Here is a 10,254-nt window from a genome sequence, read left to right on the forward strand (position 1 = left end):
AAGCTGCCTGTCTGAGATGGTATTTTTGCATCTCATGGTATGCAGTCTGAACTCCAGCCGTAACATAGTAAACGTTTTCTTGTGTCCCTCCGTTTTGTATGACGTTACATTTCTATGTATGAATTTGTATCGGTCCCTCCAATTTGTGTGATATGAATTTAATTAATATAGGTTACAAATGTGTGGCTAACGTTAGCTAGCTGGCTACATGTCAGTAGCTCTGGTCCAGGGCGTCATGTTAAGTGTGTTAGTATCGTAGTGGTAAAAGTTGGGAGAAGTTGCGGAGTATAAATTGGCTACACTCGCTAGCTAGCTTTAGCTAGTAATGTTAGCTAGCTCTCTGTCAGGATTCGACATCCTGTCTCAGCTCATATGTCTCACAGCGTGTGTGTCCTGAGAAGGTATTTGCTGGAGCCAAAACCTATTGGAATCCTTTGCCACAATCAGGGCAGCGATATGGATAATCCTGTGTAAATTCTAGTGTGTTTTTTCAGATCACCGCTGGTGCCGAATCCTTTGCCACAATCAGGGTGATACAGTTGTTCTCCCGAGTGTCTCCGCGTGTGTCTTTTCAGACCACCGCTTGTGCTGAATCCTTGGCCACAATCACAGCAGCGATATGGTTTCTCCCCTGTGTGGATCCTCATGTGCTCTGTCAGTTTACTGTTACAGGAAAAATATTTACTACAAACATGGCAAGAAACATTAGCTGCAATGTGAGTTTGGAGGTGATCTTTCTTACTTTCTGAGGACTCCATACTTTTCCCACAGACACCACATTGAGGATCTTTATCCCCTGTATGGGTTTTAACATGTCTAATTAATGTACTCATGTAATTAAAAAACTTGCCACACACCTTGCAACAACAGGGAGAAGCAAAACTTTGCCTGTGTGATTTCAGATGGGACAACTGTGTGGATGTGCTGCCCATAGTAGTGATACAGGAGTTTTGCCCTTTTACCATATGTTTTCTCTTTGATTTGACTGGCTTAAAACCTCTCGCAGGTCCTCCCTTCTCCATGCCACTGACACTTTTACTGTTTTCACTCTGAGCTGCAAAACAGTCTGGATTTGCTTCAGAGAATGTCTGAGAGACACTGGTTGGTTCTGATTCGACATAGTTCTCTCGGTCAAGTTGTGTTTTGATCAGTTCAGATGTAGTACTGGGTAGAGTGTCTCTCTCTCCGTTTTCTTCCTTTTGGGTTTGATAGAGATGTGAGGGGTGAGTTGGGTACTCATCACAGTCACTTTTCACATAGGCGGGAGTGAAAGTGGAGTCTATGGTATCTGCCTCAAGCCCTTGAAGCTGTTCTTCGTCCCGACTGGTCCCGATTTCCTTCGGTTCCTCTTTTATCTGTGTGGGCTGTGGGTCCTCCTGCCTCAGACTGGTGTTCCACTCTTGCTGATCAGGCTCTTTGATCTGTGTGGGCTGTGGGTCCTCCTGCCTCAGACTGGTGTTCCACTCTAGCTGATCAGGGGGAACCTCCACTTCAGAGACGGAGAGAGAGAGGTCTGGAGGAAGAGAAGCGAAAGGAAGAAACTGTTAACTCAATGCTGACTCACTTTGGCATTGCTCCTTTTGTCCAATAACATTATGATTTAGTAAGTTAGACAAACGTACCGAGTAACACACCTGCCCTGCGTAGCTTTATCTCAGGTTGAAGAACAATGTCGAGCAGCCTTTGTAGACGGACAACTTCCTCCTGATACTCTACTATAGTTTTTTCAACGACCCCGAATATCTCCTCGGCAGCATATGTTAATCTCTCGTTGAGAAACACCCTCAACAACTGTATGTTAGACATTTTTACTTGTTAGATAACGCAAGTTGCTAGCTAACGTCTGGGTTGTTTTCGTCACTAATGTAACACCGCTGATGAATGATTAACACAGTCACAAAGTCATAATTGTTGCTAAACTCCGCTATTTCTACAATTTATGTTATTAAAAACTTATTCTAAGTGTAACCCTTTCCTTAAATGATTACCAAAAATAACATTTTGTAGCCAATGATGCCTTTGTGGCTGTAATATCTAGTGGGAAACCGTCGTTATCATCATGTGCAGAATCAGCCACAAAGACATCCGGTGACAATAAATCATTTGCGCTCTTGTCGTAAACGAGTAAATAGATTTCTCTATCGCCACCTGCTGGAGTGGAGTGTGGCAAAGGTTTGGCTTATCAGAGGTGGAACCTGTTGAAATTGAGTTACACTGACAAAACACATCCTCCTTGATTCGTTGAGAAACATAAACAATAAAACAAAACAATGAAAGTACATCATTAACAATAGATTAAGAGCATTTGAAAAAAATGTATTTAAAAAATGGTTCAGCGATAATGCTATCAACTACAAGAGCCTTACTTAAATTCAACCTGTTTGGCCTTTATAGTACTTTAGATGTGTAACACATTGTATGGATTGGTGATTAGATAACTGCCAAACATTTCAATGTCTCCAATGTTTCATAATCGTGCAAAACCGTCAGAGCACAACAAATTGGCCAGTGTTACCTAGTGTTGATTTTTCAGTGGGGATTCAGGTGTTACATTGAGACTGTAAGTGTTAAATTAACACTCAGTGGTGTAACATAACCCCAGTGTTGAGTGTGATTGTGTCAGTGTTACTCTGTGGAGAGTAAAATAGTCCCACCAAAACCACACCCATCATTATCAGATTTCCCAGCATGCTCAACTGCAGGGAGAAATTTAGCAACACAATCCCTTGGTTCTTCACACCTTAAAAAAGGTTGACTTACTGTCAGGGAATGCATCTTTAAACTGTAGGTTTGCCTTTCTCAGGTTGCTCCGCAACAGTAGTTCTAGACTAATTTGCCCTTCAAATAAAGACATCTTTTCCAACTGTCATCGCTTATGTACCAATTTTCCATTGTTTCCTTTGAGTCCTGTGACTTTGGGACAGGTCAAATCCTATGCATCTGTCATTTTTTTTGGCTTTTGGGGCCATAGCCTTTTATTTGCCAAAGTCTTGTATTATCTTTTGGATGGTCCAGAGTTAGTGCCGAAATAATTTGTATTTTCCTTTTGCAATATGCACATTTTTGCTTCAACTGGGCAAATAATTTCAATGCCACTTTCCTGCCTCATGTCAAACAGTGACAGGCGATCCATTTCCTTCCTCATTGTATTTTGGATTTAGCTCAACTTCCTTTTACTGTACTTTCTGATGGTTTCAAAACAAAAAAATGTGTATCGGAGATTCCCCAATAGAAGACATGAATTGACGCTTTCAAGCTCTTGCGCAGTCTTCATTTTGGTTGTCATGGCGAATGTTCAACTGGTGCATGACCTGTGGAGAACAATAAAAGATGAAAAGAGACCCAGCACACTGCATTGTACAGTTTACACCCATTTTAATTATTTGACGATATATTTTGATGACCCACCTGGCCTGGTTTGGTCCTCAGGAAGCTTTTTACAACAAGGTGCACAAATGCTAAACCCAGGTACAAATAGAGCAGGTGGGAATGTGGAAACTAAGGTCCATAAGATTAGATTCAAATGCGCATTGGTCTCAAAAAAGTTACATCTACTGTATGAAAATCCACAAGGTGTTAACTTGTTTAGCATATAGTAATGAGCTGTGTGTTAGAAATGCTGTCTCAAAGATATCAATGTAGTTGTAATATTTGAATTAGTTGTAAAATCATGTAATGATGTCAGTCATAGCTGAGCATGGGCTTGGAGATGCTAGTCTAGTATTCTCGAGTGCCAGATGCATGTCAGAGTGGTACGTCAAGGTACATCAAAAGCTTGAGTTGTCATATTTTAATAATTTAACTGTTAAACAAACCAATTCATATACTTCAGCAATTCAAGTAAATACATAACATTTTCCCGATTTGATACTGATAAACACTTAAAGAGCTTCAGCTAGCCACTTAAATCGAGAGATCATTTACAGATTAACAATGTAGCCTAGTACTTGAGTTCAAGTTATCCCAACAAAATAAAATAGCATATCTGAGAAACAATGGAGAATAATAATACTGAATGAACTCTTCTACGGAGCAACTCACATGTTACATGTTTAAAAACAAAGTCTATTTGCGGTGTGATGTTTCAGTAGGGTAAACCACATTTGAAGTATGCATTACTCAAAAACAAAAACATATTTTGGCAGGCTGTAACCATTGATTAAAAGCTGGCTTCCAATAGTCTTGCCCATGCCCAGAGTTCACCACCTCATTAAAGGAGTACAATATTTCCAAGCTAAACAAATAATGATAGAGAGAGACTCTCCTGTGTACACAAACAATGAATAACTGGGGGGCAGTCCTCCTGGGTCAGCAGTAAAGGATTCAGTTGTTCAAAACACCACCAATTCAAGTATCTTCTTCAATGCTTAGGGGAGAGTGCTGGACAAGCATATCTTCAAAAGGGATGTACATTGTACTCTAATAAGAGTCTTGGCGAACAGCAGTCAGACTTGACTAGCCAGATAGCGGGTCAACACTCAAAAGCGAATCAATCACATTGACCTTCTTGCTGCAGCTTGGGGTTTCTACACTAAATTACCAAAAGTATGTGGACACCTTGTCGCAAAATCATGGGCATTAACATGGTGTTGGGTCTCCCTTTGCTACAAGAACAGCATTCACTCTTCTGAGAAGACTTTCCACTAGATGATGTACATTGCTGAGGGAATTTGATTCCATTCAGCCACAAGAGTATTAGTGAGGTCGAGCATTGATGTTTGGCGATTAGAACTGGCTCGCAGTTGGGGTTCCAATTCATCCCAAGGTGTTCGAGGAGGTTGAAGTCAGGGCTCTGAGCAGGCCAGTCAAGTTCTTCCACACCAATCTTGACAAATAATTTCAGCATGGACCTCGCTTTGTGCACGGGGGCATTGTCATGTTGAAACAGGAAAGGGCCTTTCCAAAACTGTTGCCACAAAGTCGGAAGCACAGAATCGTCTAGAATGTCATTGTATGCTGTAGTGTTAAGATTTCCCTTCACTGGATCTAAGGGGCCTAGCCCGAACCATGAAAAACAGCCCCAGACCATTATTCCTCCTCCATCAAACTTTACAGTTGGCATTATGCATTGGGGCAGGTAGCGTTCTCCTGGCATCCGGCAAACCCAGATTCTTCCGTCAGACTACAAGATATGAAGCGTGATTCATCACTCCAGAGAACGCATTTCTCCTGCTCCAGAGACCAATGGTGGCGACCTTTACACCACTCCAGCCGACGCTTGGCATTGCGCATGGTGATCTTAGGCTTGTGTGCGGCTGCGCGGCCATGGAAATCCATTTCATGAAGTGCCCAACGAACAGTTCTTGTGCCGACGTTGCTTCCAGAGGCAGTTTGGAACTCAGTAGTGAGTGTTTCAACTATTTTTAAGCGCTACGTGCTTCAGCACTCGGCGGTCCCATTCTGTAAGCTTGTGTGGCCTACCACTTTGTAACTGAGCCTTTGTTGCTCATAGACGTTCCCACTTCACAATAAGAGCACTTACAATTGACCGGGAAAGCTCGAGCAGGGCAGACATTTTATGAACTGACTTGGAAAGGTGGCATCCTATGACGGTGCCATGTTGAAAGTCACTGAGCTCTTCAGTAAGGCCATTCTACTGACACTGTTTGTCTATGGAGATTGCATGGCTGTGTGCTCGATTTTATACACCTGTCAGCAAAGGGTGGGGCTGAAATAGCCGAATTCACTACTTTGAAGGGGTGTCCACATACTTTTGTATATAGGAATATCTAATCTACAGCTACTGAGCCAACCCAAGGCCTAGGCCTGTGTTACAGAGGCTCTACTCTGCAGGCACTGAATAGAGCTCTAGGTCTGGGTTACGAAGGCTCTACTCTGCAGGTACTGAATAGAGCTCTAGGTCTGGGTTACGAAGGCTCTACTCTGCAAGTACTAAGTAGAGCCATAGGCCTGGGTTACGAAGGCTCTACTCTGCAGGCACCGAGTCCGGACCCTCATCCCTCAGCACGCCCATCTCAGGGCTAGGCAGGGCTGGGTCAGACGTAGGCGTGTCGGCCTGCTCCTGGGAGAGGTCTTCGGAACACCGGCTCACGGTTGGGGAAATGACGTCGGGGCTCGTGTCACATGACTCTGTGCTCTGCTCCGACATGGCAGTGGTGATCGTCACAGCAACGCTGGGCGGGATGAGATCAAACTCGTCGTCGTCCTCCTCCAGGATAGGCGACTCGTGGACGTCTATGGGGAAGAGGGAGAGACTCAGGGTGAGTCTCAGTCTAAAGTGGCCTCCATCTACACTCATTGTAAAAAAAAACAGCACCTGTCCAATTTCGTTCCCATAATTTCAGATAGAGGAAAGGAAAATAATTAATGCAACTTAACACTATCAAGATGTACCCTCAGAGAGGCACTGAGAAGGACTTACTGTGGCGTCTCTGGCCATGTGTGTTTTGTCCTATACTTTCTTTTTAATCGCAGCCCCTGTCCCCGTAGGAGGCCTTTTGGTAGGCCGTCATTGTAAATAAGAATTTGTACTTAACGGACTTGCCTAGTTAAATAAAGGTTCAATTGAAAAAAAAATACATAAATGAAAGTAGATTGAATTGAAACATTGAATTCAGTTACTTGACAAAGTGTGATGTGTAGTGCTAACTATAGGGCTCTTTAGTATGTAGAAGTATGTAGAATTAAGTGCAAAAAGACACTCCATTGCTGTGTTTACATAATGTTCTCTCATCTTGTTAAGCCCACAACACACAACACAAAAACACTGAAAAATGTACGATTAGCAACTATTTTCAGTAAACACCATTTGTTTGTCAGCCAATGTTGCTGTCATGACTGTAAAATGTCAAACTCACTGCTGAAGGCCTCTGGGTACTGCTTGGCGATCTTGCCCTTTAACGTCCTGCGTGGACAAAATAGAACCATGAATAAATGGATTATGTTCTCATTACAGAAGGAAACCAAGGTTAGAGCAATAATTGTGTGACTACTCCCATGAGCGAGTGTAAAAATTGGACTTGGAGAGTGATTGACTGAAAGTTCCCATTCGTAGTCGGTATAAAGTTCGCTTAGAGGAAATCTACAATACACTAAGAGTATAGATAATCCAATAAGCCAAGGATTTGTTAAACAACCCCTTGCCCCTTATACTTGGAACTTCATGCACAGTGCATTTGGATTCAGAGCCCTTGACTTTTTCCACATTTTGTTATGTTACAGCCTTATTCTAAAATGGATTACATTTTTTTTGCCCCTCACCAATCTACATACCCCATAATGACAAAGCGAAAACAGGTGAGATATTTATGCAATTTAAAAAATAAAACAGAAAAACCTTATTTACCTAAGTAAATAGAAACAGGTGCATCCTGTTTCCATTGATCATCCTTGAGATGTTTCTACAACTTGAAGTCCACCTGTGGTAAATTCTATTGATTGGAAATTATTTGGAAAGGCACACACCTGCCTATATTAGGTCCCACAGTTGACAGTGCATGTCAGAGGAAAAACCAAGCCATGAGGTCGAAGGAATTGTCTGTAGGGCTCCGAGACAGGATTGTGCCGAGGCACAGATCTGGGGAATGGTAGCAAAAAATGTATGCAGCATTGAAGGTCTCCAAGAACAGTGGCTGCCATCATTCTTAAATGGAAGAAGTTTGGAACCACCGAGACTCTTCCTAGAGCCTGGCCAAACTGAGCAATCATGGGAGAAGGGCCTTGGTCAGGGAGGTGACCAAGACCCCAATGATCATTGACAGAGCGCCAGAGTTCCTCAGTGAAGATTGTTGTCCTTCTGGAAGGTTCTCCAATCTCTGCAGCACTCCACCAATCAGGGCTTTATGGTAATGACCAGACGGAAGCCACTCCTCAGTTAAAGGCACATGACAACCCGCTTTGAGTTTGCCAAAAGGCACCCAAAGGACTCTGACCATGAAACAATATTCTCAGTCTGATGAAACCAAGATTGAAATCTTTGGCCTGAATGCCAAGCATCACATCTGGAGGAAACCTGACACCATCCCTACGGTGTAGGATAGAAACTCCCCAAATACAGGTGTGCCAAGCTTGTAGTTTCATGCGTAAGAAGACTTGAGGCTGTAATCGCTGCCAAAGGTGCTTCAACAAAGTACTGATGTAACGGATGTGAAACGGCTAGCTTAGTTAGCGGTGCGCGCTAAATAGCGTTTCAATCGGTGACGTCACTTGCTCTGAGACCTTGAAGTAGTGGTTCCCCTTGCTCTGCAAGGGCCGCAGCTTTTGTGGAGCAATGGGTAACGATGCTTCGTGGGTGACTGTTGTTGATGTGTGCAGAGGGTCCCTGGTTCGCGCCCGGGTATGGGGGAGGGGACGGTCTAAAGTTATACTGTTACACCGAGTAAAGGGTTTGAATGTTTTTTTTGTAATACGTTTGCAAAAATTTCTAAACCTTTTTTCAGATCTACAGAAATGTTTAGGGGGTAAGGCTTTGGGTTATTTTTGTAGAGAATTGTGATGCTAGAGGCCGGGGCTATAGGTAGTCCATTATCTTACGTAGAATGAGGACATCTGTGGGAAGACAATGGGGGTTGCCTAGTATTAGGCCAGGTCCTTCACCTGATTCTCCTAAAGATGCTGTCCAAGTCTTTCTTCATCTCCACCAGGGTGCGCGTGTGAAGCAGGAAGTGTTCATTCATCTGCAGCAGCCGCACGTTGGACAGCCCGTTGAAGTTGATTAGCATCTCATTGGTCTTCTCAAAGCGGTCCAGCCTGGAAGAGGAGCAAATAATGAGCGAGATAAATAGGCTTAAATGTTTTATTTACCTTTATTTAACTAGGCAAGTCAGTTAAGAACAAATTCTTATTTTCAATGACGGCCTAGGAACAGTGGTTTAACTGCCTGTTCAAGGGCAGAACGACAGATGTGCACCTTGTCCGCTCGGGGGTTTGAACTTGCAACCTTCCAGTTACTACTACTTCCGGTTTAGGGGCGGCAGGGTAGCCTAGTGGTTAGAGCGTTGGACTATCTAATCGGAAGGTTGCAAGTTCAAATCCCCGAGCTGACAAGGTACAAATGTCGTTCTGCCCCTGAACAGGTAGTTAACCCACTGTTCCTAGTCATTGAAACTAAGAATTTGTTCTTAACTGACTTTCCTAGTAAAATAAATGTAAAAAAAAATAAAACTAGTCCAACACTAACCACCAGGCTACCCTGGTGTTAAATTTGTATCAAGCTGTGCCTATTTTGCCATAGTCTACCCACACTGACTGCTAACCAATGTTGGGTTGTATTTGACTAACAAATCACAGTGAGTGCAAGGCCACCCATCAAGACAGAGTCTGCCCTCTATGTGAGAAATATCAATAAATCCAACAGATGTGGACTGTGCTGTAGTTCAGACTTGTCACTCACATGTGCCTTTGGGCTTGGATGATGGCGTTGACATCCTCCGCGTTTACCATACTGAGCATTCTGTTACAGAACATTCCAGAGGCTGTGGGTTCCATGGTGCTGGTGATACTGGAAAGCAATTGGAAAATAAATGATACACCATCAAGTGCTAATACATGAATGTCAAACAACTAGGCTAGCTAACTATGCGTTTATCACCAAATAAACCAAGATAACTAACAAATGAGCCTGTTGTGGTCAAGAAATGCTATGGGTATTGGCAAGATGCAAGGCTCATTAGGCGTCATCTAGAAATAAATGTTTGTTTAGCCAGATAGCTAACCATGTAAAAATCTGTCGTTCTGCCCATGAACAAGGTAGTTAACCCACTGTTCATAGGCTGTCTTTGTAAATGTGTTCTTAACTGACTTGCTAAAAAATCAATTTAAAAAACGTTAGCTGGGGCAGAATACTAGCTAACGTTACCTAAGTAGAAAGACAGACCATAGACAAGCTACGTTAGCTAACATAACACTTACGACAGGTTCCAAACACGTTATATCCGTGAATTTTCTTCAACGCTTGAACGGAAATATACACGTTTACATTAAGCTACTGTCAGTCACTTCCATAACTGAAGCTAACTGCAATTTAGCAGGCTGTGGCAGAGAAACATTTCTTAGTTTGGGGAAGCCGAACGCTACGCCGCACTTCAGTGCTGTGAAAAATGTTTATCACATGACAGCAAATGCATGTCAATCATTTCCGGTGGAAAACTAAAGCTTGTTTAAATATCTAATTTGTGGTGTTGAATTTACGAATTGTTTAAAATTATGTAGGGTTTTTCCCCTCTATTGGGCGAGTATAAGTGTTTATGCCACGTTCAAGACAACTCGGAAATATCCGACTTGGAAACTCGTATA

General features: G+C 42.8%; 2 protein-coding genes across 2 annotated transcripts; both read right to left on the reverse strand.

Moving 5' to 3' along the window:
• LOC115144728 (zinc finger protein 135-like) lies at positions 1–2,226 on the reverse strand. The gene is made up of 2 exons (XM_029685769.2): positions 1,623–2,226; positions 1–1,513 (listed from the first exon to the last, which is right to left on the reverse strand). The coding sequence occupies exons 1-2, from the start codon at positions 1,804–1,806 to the stop codon at positions 444–446; spliced, it is 1,254 nt and encodes a 417-aa protein (XP_029541629.1). The 5' UTR covers positions 1,807–2,226; the 3' UTR covers positions 1–443.
• A 1,549-nt stretch (positions 2,227–3,775) lies between these two features.
• On the reverse strand, positions 3,776–10,101 carry LOC115144741 (kxDL motif-containing protein 1-like). The gene is made up of 5 exons (XM_029685784.2): positions 9,871–10,101; positions 9,353–9,460; positions 8,557–8,709; positions 6,819–6,865; positions 3,776–6,195 (listed from the first exon to the last, which is right to left on the reverse strand). Exons 2-5 carry the CDS (start codon positions 9,445–9,447, stop codon positions 5,927–5,929), a joined length of 564 nt encoding a protein of 187 aa, XP_029541644.1. The 5' UTR covers positions 9,448–9,460; positions 9,871–10,101; the 3' UTR covers positions 3,776–5,926.
• Positions 10,102–10,254: the final 153 nt, after the last annotated feature.

This window comes from Oncorhynchus nerka, linkage group LG17, assembly GCF_034236695.1.
Source record: "Oncorhynchus nerka isolate Pitt River linkage group LG17, Oner_Uvic_2.0, whole genome shotgun sequence".
Lineage (NCBI taxonomy): Eukaryota > Metazoa > Chordata > Actinopteri > Salmoniformes > Salmonidae > Oncorhynchus > Oncorhynchus nerka.